Genomic DNA, 15,203 nt, shown 5'->3' with positions numbered 1-15,203 from the left:
TGATAGAAGTTGAATGGGCGTCTACGGAGACTCTTTGGGCATACCCCAGTGGCCCACTGTGGTATTGCTTTACTTGTCAGACCTGGAAGCTACGTCCACTTTTATACAGTCTATGGTCTTAACCTAATCACGCTGTGACAGTGTCACGTTAGCCATGTGTTTATTATTGTTACCAAGGCGACAAAGGTCCAATACGCCTGTTGCTGTTATTGTAATGCTCCTATGATGTTAATAGTGGCCTTCTTAACCTGCCAACAGGTTTAACAGGCCTCTACAAGCCCATATATTTGGGACAGATGTGTGATAATAACTGCCAGTTGAATACAACAGTTAAGCCGGGGTGTAAATACTGGATCTGTATGTAACGTTTGCCAACACTAGATAATCTGAATCACTGTAAGAATGATCCTAGCAGACCACAACTGTTGCAGCAACTTTAGTGAGCTAAATGAGATTCACTCTTTAAAACTCACATTTTTAGTTCAGATGATTAAAGCTGCAAAAATTTAATTTTAGCCACTGGGGGACAGAATAACCTAAAAACAAATTTATAGTCAAATTATCAAAGTTGTGTCGGCTAGCATGTTAGAAAACTCTCCTAACCTCTTGAGGGGTTGAAATGTGTCGTTGGGGCCATATTGACCTCCACTGTACTTGTCATTTCCCCAGAAACCAACAGGAACTCCAAAGCTGAAGTTATTAGTCAATTAATCAATTTGTCACTTGCCAAAAAATTTAATTGCAACAATACTTTAAAATTGATCAGTAGTTTGACTCATTGGTTTGAGCAAAAAAATATAAAAAAAAATAAAACAACCAGCTTCGACCAATCACGGCTTCTTTCACGAGCTGTGTGATGTCATCATTAAGGAGGTGCTAGGGGACCAGTTCCTGGAAACAAGGATATAACCAAACAATAGTTTTAATGACAGCTATTATCTACGTCTTGTAGACTTATCTGTGTTTTACACCAAGAGGACATTGTAGATTAATTGTTCTTTAGTCTGTCTTTCCCTGTGCTGCGTCATGGCCAAACACTACAAATGTTCACATGACACAAGAAGGTTAAAAAAAAAAAGTGAGGCATCCCAGATGCTGTAGTCATCAACTATGATATACTAAATGGGATAAAAAAATAAATTATTGTATGTATTTCATCTTTATTTTGTGCCGATATTGTGCAGTGGCAACCTTATATAAATATAGGTAAAAAGGGCGTGTGACAAAAAGAACTAACTCTTCAAAGTTTACGAAACAACCGCAACGTTGGAAAAAAAGAAATCGCTTCAATGAACAAATCGAAATCAACCAAACTAAGACCAAAGTTTACACAACAGGTGATATATATATATATATAGCCTATATATAATCAAGACACATGAAATGGACGTTTTTAGTTTCGCCTTTAAATTTTAGGTTGCCCCACCAATCACATTTTTAAGTTGAAACAACTCATATAGGCTAATTAAAACTTTGACACGTGTTTCCCTGATAAGACAAGAGTCACCAACTGAGCTCATAATGAGGGACTTGATACTGTAGGCTACATGCTGCAGGCCTGAACTGTAATCCCTGTAACCCAGGGCTCCGGGGGTCCTGGGTTTGGGTCTGTCTCCTGTAGTCACACGCTGCTGATGGTCTTATGGGTTAACAGATGTTTGCTTCATAGGTGTGACACCGGCAAACATCTGCGCGCGCACATATGAGGTAGTTTTGACAATCAGAGAGCGAGAGCGCGAGAGAAGCGCGAGAGAAGCGCGAGAGAGAGTTGTAAGCAGCAACACATTGGTAGAACTGGGAAGCAGGCGCACGGCACAGGGACCCGCCGGAAGAAGCAGCAGCTGCAGCTTTAGCGCGAGCTGGCCGCAGACCCGACCAAAAAAAAAACACCGGCAGCACGAGCGACACCGAGGCGGCCAGCGGGGCGGCGAGGAGGAGGAGGAGGAGGAGGAGAAGGAGGAGGCACCTGGCACCGCGACTCGTTCTCCTCCGTGGGCTCTCCCTCTCTCTCTCTTCACTCTCCTCACCCCTCGTTCTCGGACCGCCGCCGCTTCCTCGTTAAGATGGCTGACCCCAACAGTGACGGAGAGGTACCGGAGAGCGCGCGCGGCTTCGCCCGTCAGGGAGCCCTCCGCCAGAAGAATGTGCACGAGGTGAAGAACCACAAGTTTATCGCGCGCTTCTTCAAGCAGCCCACCTTCTGCAGCCACTGCACGGACTTCATCTGGTGAGTGAGACGGTGTGTGAGCGCGCGCGCGTCTGTGGTGTGTGTGTGTGTGTGTGTGTGTGAGGGAGGGGGGGGGGGGGAAGGACACAGGTGAATCACTTGCTGCTGCGACTCTGATCGGCCTCCCTCCACACTGACACCGCAGTGTTTCATTCATTTGTCATTGTCATTAGAAACACAGCGGTGCGCCATCTCCCCCAGTCCTCCACAATGCGACAGAACCGCGGGCCTGTCGGGGGGGTGGGGGGGAGATGCGTTGTCGGCAGCCGCAAAGCAGTCGCTGCTGCTCGGTGTTTTACCGCATCGACCCCCGACACCCGTCTCTGAAACTGGAGGTCTGGTGGAGGAATGCTGCCGGAGACACAGGGCCCCGCTGTTGTAGCTGCTGCAGCTGTGCATGTTGATCTGTGTGTCCATGTGTGATCTTGCGTGCTTCATTGTCAGTGGCGTCTCCTCTGAATCCCCCAAATTTCACATCCCTGTCTTCTGTCCGCAGGGGCTTTGGCAAGCAGGGATTCCAGTGCCAAGGTAAGAGCAGTGGCTCATTCACAAATCCCTCTGCTGCATATGGCTGTGGGTGTGTGGACGGATGTTCACTGTCTGAAGGAGTGTTGCTGTGTGTTTGTGTGTGTTTGTTGTCTTCGGGGGCCTCAGGGTCTGCACGCTGTCAGAGTGACCCGCTGGCTCTTTCCTTGACGGCGCGTCGGTGTTGGCAGCCGGGTGTCAAACTCGAAGCAGGTGCTTGCCAACTGTGATAAATGAGAGAACGCTCCGGAGAGGCTCCGGCAGAGGAGACGGTGTGAGATGTAAGAGTAGAAGTGCTGAAAGCTGAGATGACTGGTTTTGGTGGAAGAGGAGGGAGACGGACCAGGAAGTCACATTTCTCGAGCTGTCTCTCCCCGAACATCGAGCCTGAAGTCTGATTGGAGATGTAAGACGGTGTGTGTGTGTGTGTGTGTGTGTGTGTGTGTGTGTGTGTGTGTGTGTGTGTGTGTCTATGGGTGGGCGGCCAGTCGTGGGGAGGGGGGGGGAGGGGGGGGGTCTAGACATGGACTCCTGCTCAAAATGGTTTTATCAACAGGCCCATGCAACAGCATAGTGTCACCCGTCAATCACATGCGTGCTACTTTTTAGCAGCAAATGTTGCTGCTGCTCTCTCGGTATCACTTCCTCTTCTGCGTCCATCCACACCCACCTGAACTCATCTGGCTCCGGTCATGTGACCGGCCATGTGATGCTCAGGAAGAAGACAAACAAAGTTTCCACATTAGTCTCTCACTTGAGACTTCACTGATTGGGAAGAGTTGTGCAAATGCGCGTTGCTTTAGAAGCTGAAGTCCCATCCTCTTGAGGCTGCCGGTTTGTCAACAGCTCTGGTGGTGATACAGGAAATGAGAAGATCACCACGTAATGTGAGTGAGTGAGTGAGTGTGTGTGTGTGTGTGTGTGTGTGTGTGTGTGTGTGTGTGTGTGTGTGTGTGTGTGTGCGCGCGCACAGCCTCCTGGACGACATTGAGCCAGTGTGTGGCGAGTTCCCCTGAGCTGATGCACACACAGTGTACAGCACAGACCAGTCTGAGCCCTGGACGTGTAGAGCTGCTGTCAGATCGGGTTTCGTGGTGATTTTCCACCAGTTAACTGAAAACGGATAACTCTCAAACATAGAAAGGCTCTTATGCAACAAACTGGACCGGGTTTGTTTGTGATGCGAGTCGGTGACTAAAGTTCACACTGAAGATATTAAAAGGAGTAAATCAATCAAAAAAAATCAACAACAACAACAACAACTCCCCAGTGAGCATTGATTTGGAGGTCAAAGTGGCAGTTATCTGTTAATAATAAATCTGAGGGTACAAACTCATTTATTTTCTGCTGAGCTTTCACCTAAACTGGAGGCATAATTTAGTTAAATTGCTAAAAAAAAAAAAATCAGTACAGCAGCAACAAGTTGTCAATTAGTTGATTAACAGAAAACTAATTATTTGGACTAATTGGAAGTACTTTTTTTGAAGCAGATAACCAGCGCAAAACTGACGGCTCCAGTTTCTCAAATGTGAAAACATGCTGCTTTTCTTGGTTTTCTGTGATATCAATAAAATATTTTGGGGTTGGTATAAAAAAGCATTTGATAAAATCTGGGAAAATTCAATGGACAGATTTTGCTTTTTTTTTTTTTTTTATTATGTTTTATACCCAAAATAACAACAACAATAACTGCGAGTTACAGCCCTGTGGGTTTGGTTGAATTAGCACAATGAATTGGGATTAATGATAATGATACATTTTTTAATATTCTAAATTACATGTAACCATTGCATTTAAAGTCTATCAAATTGTAGTTAGGGCTGTAATTTCACTGATATCTTTTGATCATTACGTCAACAAATGAACTGCACAGCTGTTAAAAAAACAGCAAAGAGCAACTTGTCAGTCATGTTAATTTATCTTTTTTCCCCCCTTTAATTTCTACATTTTAAGACGATAAGTAAATTGGATTATGTGATCGGATCGATGATTACATTAAAACTACAGTAGAAAAAGTAGTGGAAGTGGATCAAACAAAGCTTCACTGTTACAGTTCAAAGGAACTTTATTTCAAACCTAAATTTGGTTGAAATATGAGTTATTGGAGAGAAAAAGGAAGAAGAGAACCGTTGCTGACAGCTCAAATATTTGTTTGTGGTGGTCAGTGTTCACGTTAGAACTATATATAGGATTTATTTAAATTAAATTTGAATATGGGTCAGACCAATCCTCACCTCAAATACGCCAGCTGTTCATTTGGTCTGTCACACAGTGACATTTATAAACAAACAAACATTTACCTGCAGTTCTCATAACGTGTTGGTTTATTTATTAACAAGTCAAAAGACAACTGGATACAAACTGGATTGAATCATGTTGAAAGGTGAGTTTTAAGACATCAAGTGACAAATAACTTCAGGTAGAGGTTTATACTTTTTATGTCAAATTGAAAGACAAAAACAAACATCTAAAGGGCCACTGGAATTATCCAGAAAACGGGGCTTGCAATTATCTTTCTTTATTGGAAATCAAACAGTACATTACATTTCACATTGTCCTGAGTTGACCTTTCACATACAAAAAAAAAAAAAAAAAAAAATCAATCAGTCATGATTTGAAAAGTGATTAGTCAAGAAAATAAATCACAGAATAATTAACAATAAAAATGAATCATTAGAGGGGACACAGTAGTGCAGTGGTTAGCACGGTCGCCTCACAGCAGAAAGGTCCTGGGTTCAAATCCGGGCCTGGGCCTTTCTGCATGGAGCGTGCATGTTCTCCCCGTGCCCACACGGGCCTCCCCCCACCATCCAAAAACATGCACCGACATTGGTGGCTCTACAAATTATCCTTTGGTGTGAATGGTCTTTGTTTCCATTTGGCCCTGTGATGAACTGGCGACCTGTCCAAGGTGGACCCTGCCTTCACCCTAAGTGAGCTGGGATAGGCTCCAGCCCCCCGTGACCCCGCTCAAGACAAAGCAGGTATAGATGATGGATGGATGAATCATTAACTGCAACCCTACCTCACCTATAAGTATTGACATCTAGCATTTAAATACTGTACAAACCTAATCTTTTAGGGATCCCACTGTTATGACGGTTAGAAAACTGGAAAAAAACAACTTTTTAAAGTTCTTTTTTATTTATTAGATTTTCTGTCCTTTGATTAAACTTAATGTGAGAGTCTGTGCAGAGACAAGTACAAAGGATGAAGATGTGGTGAAGATTTGTCTCCACTGGGGTCTGCATTTTGGGGACGTTTTGACGTTCCTGTTGTGAATTTCAGGTTTTGGTGAATTGCATGTCATAAGGTGCTAAAACTGTGGAAACTTTGGTTGGAAAGTCTTTTGTATGTGTTGTTCCACATACGATGAGTGTAGTTAAGACCTGTTTAATAGTGATAAACAGTCATTTAAATCCTATAGATACAATGGTTATATGATGTACAGATGTTTTTTAACCTGTTTTTTACTCCGATGTCTTTTGTCCTCCAGAGTCCTTTTACTTTAGGTGTAGATTGAGTGGACTTTCTCTTTCTTTTATCTAAACTAACATGAGAGAAAAGAAGGAGATTCCTAAACAAGAAATGGTGAAGACTGTGAAAGGTGATGCTTAAGGAGCCGTAGAAGAAGAAGAAGCAGGGTGCAGATGCAGTTCAGTGTGAATGGGAGTTGCACAAGCACACACACACATACACACACACACACACACACACACACACACACACACACACACACACAAACAAATCATCAAAAATGTCCACTTGGTTCAGAGGAATGTCAGAGATGTGGTGTAGACCTGTTCTGACGTGCAGGGCCGAGTGTGTGCTTGTGCAAAGAGGCCTTTTTGGATTGTGTGAGTGACAAAGATGTCTTCCACGCATTGTGGGCGTGTTTAGATACTTGTTCATCAGATAGTCAAAGATTTCTTTGCTTTTTCTTTGCTTTTTTTCTTGCCTTTAGCTTTTTTTTTTTTTTTTTTTTTTTTTTTTTTAATCGTTTTACTGATGTTTGTTGGAGGGTGTCTGCACACCTGTGTGTGCTGACAGCAAAAAGAGGAAGTTACTCTCTTGTCATTTCCTGCTGGCAAGGCACCCAAATGAGTGATCTGAGTTTGGACTGAGTGTTTAAAGGTCAATTTCCTTTTAGTTTTCAGACCAGGCGACTCGAGGGAAAGATTCATCCATGACTAGAAGTACGGCCTCCTGGTTGTTTGCCTCCATCAACCAGTCATTTTGCAGTATACCTTTTCCATATCTTTTTTTCCCCTATTAGTGTGAAATTATGTCATAATTAGCATATACATTCTGGAGTTACAGCCACAAACGTGTTTTTGGATGACCCAGTGACCTTTGACCTTTGACCGTCAAACAGACTCAGCAATTAACTGATTAGATTTTGACCTTTGACCGTCAAAATCTAATCAGTTAATTGCTGAGTCTGTTTGAACATTTGTGCCAAATTTATAGACATTTTCTCAAGGCATTCCTGAGATATTGTGTACCCATGGATGGGAACGAACAGACAGACAAACGGACACACTGACAGACAGACAAAAAAAAACAATGCCTCTGTTACCAGCACAGAGGCACGAAAACCACACTAACACATTAGACAAATTTGAAATGCAGCAAAGCGGTTATAAAAGGATCATCTTAAGTATTTAATAGAACCTGAAGATATTTAGATTCGTTTGGAAACAAGCTCTGGTCGTGGTTGGTATGATCACGTCTTTATAAAGGCCCTTTTCACAGCACACATTGTCATAGTAGGAGAAGCACAGGTGGTGCTGTACGATGTCTCCGTTCTGTTCAAGAATTCTGGTGACTGACACTGAGCCAGCATATATAAAACTGTACCAGGGCCTTGAAATAGACGCAGCTAAATGGAATTCAGCCATTACTAATTCCATTATTTACATCTTTTGCTTATCCTAGTGTGACATGTCAAAATGTCTCCAGTGTAAAAGGCTTGTTGCCTCGCAGTGTCGTCTTTGCACCAGGGCTGAAATCGTTTACATCGTCCAATACTTTTGAAAGACAGCAGCTCAGAACATAAAAGAACTCGGGCCACTGCACATTTTTTCAGACACTGGGAACAAGACTTGGGCAGATTGGATTGCCATCTGAGCATTAATCTGTAGAGGGACAGCGAGAGTTCGAGGCTGCGAGAACAAAAAAAACAAAAAACGTCCAAATGTTGTTCATGAATACCATTCATTCATGTGTTTGTTTGTGCACAGGACGCTAGATAAACTGTTATTGGTGTAACTCGTACATTTAAACACGCCTCATCGGCCGCTGCTGTTCAGCGCAGTGATGCATTAGTGTGGTCGCCGTTTGGCTTTTGGAAAGTCGCGTCTCCTACTGATGTACTGTATGTCTATCAGGACAGGAGGTCTGTCCCCCATTAAAACAATCACAACTCGCTCAATTTTCAATAAATGTTAAAGTTGTTTGTTCAACAACAGATTTGTATCAGTTATACGGTATGAATAAAAATGTCAAATGACTGTTTTCTGATGACTAACATTACTATTTGTATCATACTTAAGATTTTTATTCGTTTTTTTTTACTGCATTATTAAAAAGCTCCTATTTTATAATAATTTTCAAAGTAAATTTCTCTGCTCCGCTCCAATGACAGCTTCAGCTGGAGGCGTGATGTTTTCAGGTCTGCTCGTCCAATGCGAGCGAGTGCGTTATTTCAGGAATGCTTTGAGGGAATTTGGTACAAACATCCCTTTGACTCCAGGATGAACAGTTTAGATTATGATTTTCAAAGGTCAAGGTTACTTTGTCCTGAAAAAAACATGTTTGTAGCCATAACACCAGAATTCATTCGCTTTTTGTGATTTTTTTTTTTTTTTTTACACAAATCAGGGTTTTTCCTACAATTAAATCACTTAGGTGCAACACCCAAATTATTTCTTTTCTACAGCGCCTGAGTCGAATGAACCCAAAAAACGATTTCAGTGCAGAGCTTTGTAAATTTAGCAGTGCTGTGTGTGTGCCGTTTAAAGTATTTGTCAGTGAATAAATGCTAAAAATCCTCAAGACGCCGTTTAAAGTAAAGGGGCTTACCTGTCCAGGCTCACTTAAGGTGGACCGACCATTAACGTGGACCATCTAGTCTCATTTTAATGACCCTCTTGGCCGGACAGAGAGCAGAGACCTGTGTGACCTGAGTTCAGCTTGGTTTGCAACATTTATTAGAGCTCGTCAAACTCTTGTAAAGTTAGCTGATGGCTGAGACGGCACCTTCCTCCCACACCAGCCTCACCCCGTCGACCTGCAGCAGAGGGGGGAGGACAGAGGACGGCAGGAAGAATAATGTCTGCGTTCTTTTTTTTCTAAACCTCACTCAGTGTTTTGATGTCAGGTATATTATTTATTTTATTGACATTTTTAGATTTCTTGCAGGAAGATATTTTGAGTTTAACTATGCTGTTGAAAACTTTCCTGTTGCTGTTATTTCACATGTGGTCGGATCCTGAATTGGTGACGCTAATCTTGAAACTGCTGATTGTACAGATCTTCTGGATTGAACGAGTGTGTGAAGCGTCTACGCGGCGCTTTTTTTGCCACAACATCCACATTTGAAGCGTCGTCTGCTGTCGATCAGCTTTATTGGTCAAACATTTGTACTCACAAGAAATGTCACTCACTGAATTCCCATACTAATGCAGTAAAAAAAATACAGCAGAAGCTTGACAAAGTTAAGTCAAATCAATTTAATATTTATATCACGAATCAAAAATTTGCCTCAAGGGGCTTCACAATCTATACAGTAAAGAACGTCCTCTATCATACAAACCTCGACTCGGATGAAGAAAAACTCCCATTTATGGGCAAAAGAAACCTGGTGAATATTTAATTGATCTTTTTTATTGCGTTTAACAGCTTTAATTCTCAATATTATTATTAATATATGGACAGGCATAGATGTAAAGTGCAACTTTTTTTACACATCACTTACAAGAACTGCACATACGGTCTATCAGCAGAGTTTTGCACAGCGGCAGAGGAACACAACAATCTTACGGTTTTGTACAATTACAAATAAAAACATTGTGAAAATGAAATGTCAATGAAAGGTAAAGAAAAACATTAGCTTTACTTAATGTAGCATCAACAGACACTTTCATAACAAAAGCATTACTTGTTTCTTTCAGCAAATTCTGCACGTTCAGAACAATCAAATATTGTACGTGTTCCCTTTTACTAGGTTTTGGGATTTCTTTTATCACAACATCCAAAAGCAGAAACAATACTCAGACATTTTCCATTATTTCAACTGACCACAAACCTGCTGCAGTATAATGGTAGCAAAAAGACATCTGACAAGCCGGATGAGGTTTCTGTGTGCGTGTACACACTAGCAATGGTTGTAGCTAAACTGCTTAAGTGCATAAGTTGTTCTTCTGGCAAACAGCTTCAGCTGCATTGCCTCCTCCTTCGAGACTGCAGGACGGCCTGGTTTGCTTGTAGCTCAGGAAACAAATCTGCATCGCAGTCAGATTTGTGATCTGGCTGACAGATGCATGTATGAAAGTACAACTCTAAAATGTAATCTAAATCGCATATGACTATGATGCAATTGAAATGACAATTCTAATACGCTGATGGTTATCAGGTAAGATGTTTATCGTGTTTGTTTTTCTGGTATTAAGTCATAAACCAAACGAGAGGAGATCACCAAAGTCAGTCATACTGTCGCCTGTAATCCTTCCAGTAGGTCAGATATTCCCGTGTGGACCAAAGGATCTGATCCATGTGTTGTTTTTCTGACCGGTCATACGGGGACATACCAAAACAGATGGACCGCACAGTTGAAATTGAACATGTTGCAACTTAAACTGCATTGAAAGCAATCAGTATTTCATTATTCAGTATGTTCTTATCGTGTGTTTTCAGGTCTACTGTTACTGACTCATATTTGTTCTCGTAATTCAACCAAAAAGTGAAACATCGTCTGTGCCTTTCCCGAGGGAGCCTATGATTTTCCACCGATCCGGCCACCTCACGCCCCACCGGCCTCTACATTTTGGCAGCCGATACGATCTGCTCCTCGGTCTGCTTATCAGAGTTGAACTGCCGGGGCCTTGTTTTGTGCTGCTGTGTGTTGGGGCAGCAGCATCGCTGCCAATGACAAGAACAGTCCTTTCTGTTTAAGTTCATTCAGAAGGCTGGTTCTATTCATTGTGCTGACTCCTCATTCATTAGACTGTTTTAGAGCTCAGAAGGAGAGTCCAAACAATAGTTGAGTTTAAAGGTAATTTACCTGTTTGTTGGTTGGTGCGAGTGACCAGTTCATTAAGATGCTTCACAGAATGATTAAAGGGTCTTTAGTGCTTACTGCTGGGAAACTCCGAATGATGAGTGATATTTTCACGAGCGTTCTTTAATAAAAATTTAATTTATAGGTTTTATCTCAAGCCGTATTGACTGCATTGCTGGTTTCGGTATATTCATCTTACTTATTAATGTCACTGATTGTTTGAAGTTGTGTTATGTTTTTCATAGTTGGAGGTCAGGTGGACCCCTGAACTGCTCTAACATGAACTATGAATGTGAGCTAGTTTGTGTGTTTGTGTTATCTGCCGTGAGCTGCCTGACTTGTGTATCCACTGTTATTTCGTTATGGTGACCAAATAAAGTTGTCCATCAGTCAAGAGACATAAGGAAGATGAAATGTGAAAATCTTGAGGATAATTTGCCTCTATTGGTTTAAATTGCATCAAGGCTGTGGTTGATTTTTTAATCCTGATCACTCACCAACAAGCAGTTGAAATAGTGTCTTTGTTATTGATTGGATGACATGCTAGCCACTCTAAGATATTGATTGTGCGATACGCTGGTGGTGCCGTGGCTGCGGCTGTGAAAACAAACAGTTACTTTGTCCAGTGCAGATCCCAGGGGGACACGATTATAGCCGCACTTGACCCAAATAAACCCGAGGGTAATTAGACCTGATCTAAAATGTGGTCGACCCATACAGACCCGAACAGAGAGAGAGAATACAAACACCTGCAGCAGCAGCAACCAGTTGATGTACCAGCTAACATCCTGGTACTCCTATTTCTTCAACTTGTTCCTACCGTCCACAAAGTACACCTCCATTTTTTTTTTTCTTCACTTAATAGTACACACCATTTTCTCCTGCAGTGATTGTGATGTACCAGGCGACCTGAGTATTGCTGTAGTAAAACAAGACCTGATTAGACTGAGTTGAACTTGGACCGGAATAACTCTGTTAATGGGTCAGGTCTCAATTCCTCAGAACCGAGCGGACCTTTGAAGACCTCTAGTCCACCTACTAGCCGGGAAATTCCTTCACAACTCATGTTCATGTGAAAAGATTTTTTGGGTAGTTTTGCCTTAATGGAGAGTGGGCCGTGACGACAGGAAACATGGGGTTAGATTGTGACTCAATTAGGGAAATGTGGATTGTCTGTTTTAGCTTCAGAGTTTCTGCTCATGTTTAACTGGCGAACCTGTGACCCGACTGTTTTGCTTTGGTCTTCTTGCTGTCATTGCCCTGTTTTCAGTCAAAAGCTCCAAAGACCCACTGTTGAACACTTACAGACTTACGACAGGCTTAATCAGAGAGTAGCTAGTGAACATAATTGACCATTTAGCCTTATATTTGCCTCAGGAGTTGGTGGAGACCAAAAACAGAGCTTAAACTGAAAGTTGTACTTACATTCTCCAAGTGGACAGAAACACAATGATAATGTTGAGCTGCTTATCCCAAGTGGCCAAAACCCTACAAACAAACAAAACCAGGATATTATGTTATATTTGAATAACCAGACATTGTCTTCTCTTTTAGGGCTGCTTGCGTGTAGTTTGTTTAAACTTAGAAGCAAATACAAAAAACAATGGGTATAACTCCTCTTTAATTCAGCTGAGTAAATTGTTTAGTGACATTATTGGCTTTTAGTTTGGTGTAACTGCAGGAGGTTTAGCAGCCATATTGTCTAATATTGGGAGAGATCGTTACTTAGATTCCTGATATTTCCAACTCTTAATTACAGGTGAAGTTGACGTGAACCTTTTTTCTGACCCGCCTGCTCTTAATTTCGGTCTGACATGAATGCGGCATGAGCCAGAATCTTAAGACAGCCATTCAGTCGCATAGTTTTATCTCTTTGCTTTAGTTTATTCAGGCATGTTGAGGCCTGCGTGATGATTATGAAGTGTCCCTGTCTGTGGTTTGTGAACTGCTAACCATTCAACATGGAGGAATTGCCCAGCGCTCCTCCTGTTGAAAGTGTCGGCCCGCTGTCAGCCTGGCAGTCCATCACAGGAATCTTTTTGGGATCGGCTCTGATTGGCTGGTGAAGCCGTCAGTCAGATGAAATGGGGCGGTGTGTGAAGACCCGACGATAAGGCCCATCTTGGTTGCTAAGTAACAGAGCAAAGACCTCCTCGCCAGGTCACTAGGCCTGTCTTTCAGTCGTGTGTCCATGTGCGTGTCCATGTGCAGATGCGCAGGGTGACAGAGCAGATTTATGAACAAAAAGCTTTAAAGCGCGACCACAGTCTTCAGTGTTTGCTGCTGCTCCACTTCTCTGTTTCTGTCGTTCTGACAAGCTGCAAACACACAAATGAATCTCCACCCCCTCACGTTGTTTCAAACCCAGCTGTGCCCCCATCCCTTCCTGCCCACACACACACATTTCTACTTCTGTCTTTGTGAGGACCCTCATTGGCATAATCCCAAATCCCTTAACCTTAACCTCAACCTTCACAGAACGCCAACTCGTGTCCCAACCCAGACTTAAACCTGGTCCTAACCTGAACCCTCAAACCGCCCTCCGAAGCTCTTTCTGATCAGAATAGTCTCTTTCAAGATGGCGCCGCGCTAGCGGCAGCCTGTTGCAGCAGCTCCCCTCCCCTTGTTATTAGTATTATTAGTATTTTTTAAGCCTTTCTCCTCTCTTCGGAGTTGTTGTTTTTTTCTTTCTCTCGTGTGTTAAGTTAACGGTCCGTAATGGACCGTAATTTTTCCACGTTTCTGGATGGGGGCACTGTTATTGTTTACTCTCGTGATCAGCTGATCGCGCTGAGTAGCCCTCTACTGCTGCTGCCCGGAGCGAGGCCTGAGATCCCCGTTGAACTTCGGTAGATCAGACCACAACCTGGTCCTGCTGACTCCCAGGTATGTCCCCCTGGTGCAGAGGCAGCCTGTGACCACCAGGACTGTGAGGAGGTGGACACAGGAGGCTAAAGATGCCCTGCAGGACTGCTTTGGGTCCACGGACTGGGATGTGCTGTTTGGACCACATGGGGAGGACATCAACAGCATGACGGACTGTATCACAGAATACGTCAAATTCTGTGAACACACCACCGTACCATCCCGGACTGTAAAATGCTTCCCCAACAATAAGCCGTGGATCATCAGTGACCTGAAAGTTCTTCTTAATAAGAAGAAAGCAGCCTTCAGGTCTGGGGACAGGGACGAGCTCAGGAGAGTGCAGCGCCACCTGAAGGAGAAGCTCAAGGAGTGCAAGGACTCCTACAGGAGGAAGCTGGAGGCCAAACTCCAGCAGAACAACGTGAGGGAGGTGTGGACCGGTATGAAGGAGATTACTGGGTTCAAGGGGAGAGAGAGACAACCAGGGGGAACCTGGAGAGAGAGAGACAACCAGGGGGAACCTGGAGAGAGAGAGACAACCAGGGGGAACCTGGAGAGAGAGACAACCAGGGGGCTCCCTGGAGAGGTCAAATGAACTAAACTGTTTCTTCAACAGGTTTAGTTCACCGCCCTCATCTGTCTCCTCCACACCTCACACCTCCCAAACACCTCTGCTGCCTCCCCCCCTCCCCCCTCTGCGCCCCCTGGTGAACTGCATAGAGCCCTCAATCTCAAAGGGCTCTTCCTCCATCGACACCTCGACCCCCCCCTCCCACACACACACACACCCCTCACCCCCCTCTCTGTGACGACTGGCCAGGTTAGGAGACAGCTGGAGAGACTCCACCAGCGCAAGGCTGCAGGACCTGACGGCATCAGCCCCGTGGTCCTGAAGACCTGCGCCGTCCAGCTGGCTGAGGTCCTACAACACCTCTTCAACCTGAGCCTGAAGCAGGAGGAGGTCCCGGTGCTGTGGAAGACGTCCTGTCTGGTTCCTGTCCCCAAGAAGACGACTCCATCTGACCTCAACGACTACCGACCGGTTGCCCTCACATCTCATGTGATGAAGGTGCTGGAGAGGCTGGTCTTGGCCCACCTCAGGCCGCTGGTGAAATCTTCTCTGGACCCTCTGCAATTTGCATACCAGCCTCGTGTGGGAGTGGACGACGCCATCATCTACCTGCTGCAACGAGCTCAGTCTCACCTGGATGGAACCGGTGAATCTATGAGAATCACTTTCTTTGATTTCTCCAGTGCATTCAACACCATCCAGCCACTGCTGCTGAGTGAGAAGCTGCGGGTGGT

General features: G+C 43.8%; 1 protein-coding gene across 2 annotated transcripts in view; it reads left to right on the top strand.

Moving 5' to 3' along the window:
* Positions 1-1,775: 1,775 nt before the first annotated feature.
* The window catches only part of LOC138208596 (protein kinase C beta type), a 35,660-nt gene continuing 22,232 nt past the window's right edge, over positions 1,776-15,203 (top strand). The window contains exons 1-2 of one of the 2 annotated variants that reach the window (XM_069166592.1): positions 1,776-2,227; positions 2,724-2,755. In XM_069166592.1, the coding sequence (XP_069022693.1) occupies positions 2,064-2,227; positions 2,724-2,755 (196 nt within the window). In that variant the 5' untranslated portion in view covers positions 1,776-2,063. The remainder of the gene's footprint in view (positions 2,228-2,723; positions 2,756-15,203) is intronic. The other variant, XM_069166590.1, reaches the window with a different exon arrangement.

This window comes from Embiotoca jacksoni, unplaced genomic scaffold (assembly GCF_022577435.1).
Source record: "Embiotoca jacksoni isolate LCO1_2020_lvr unplaced genomic scaffold, fEmbJac1.0.p SCAF_4, whole genome shotgun sequence".
NCBI lineage: Eukaryota > Metazoa > Chordata > Actinopteri > Embiotocidae > Embiotoca > Embiotoca jacksoni.
Note: the sequence above shows the minus strand (reverse complement) of the source record. Positions and strands in the feature narration are given on the sequence as shown.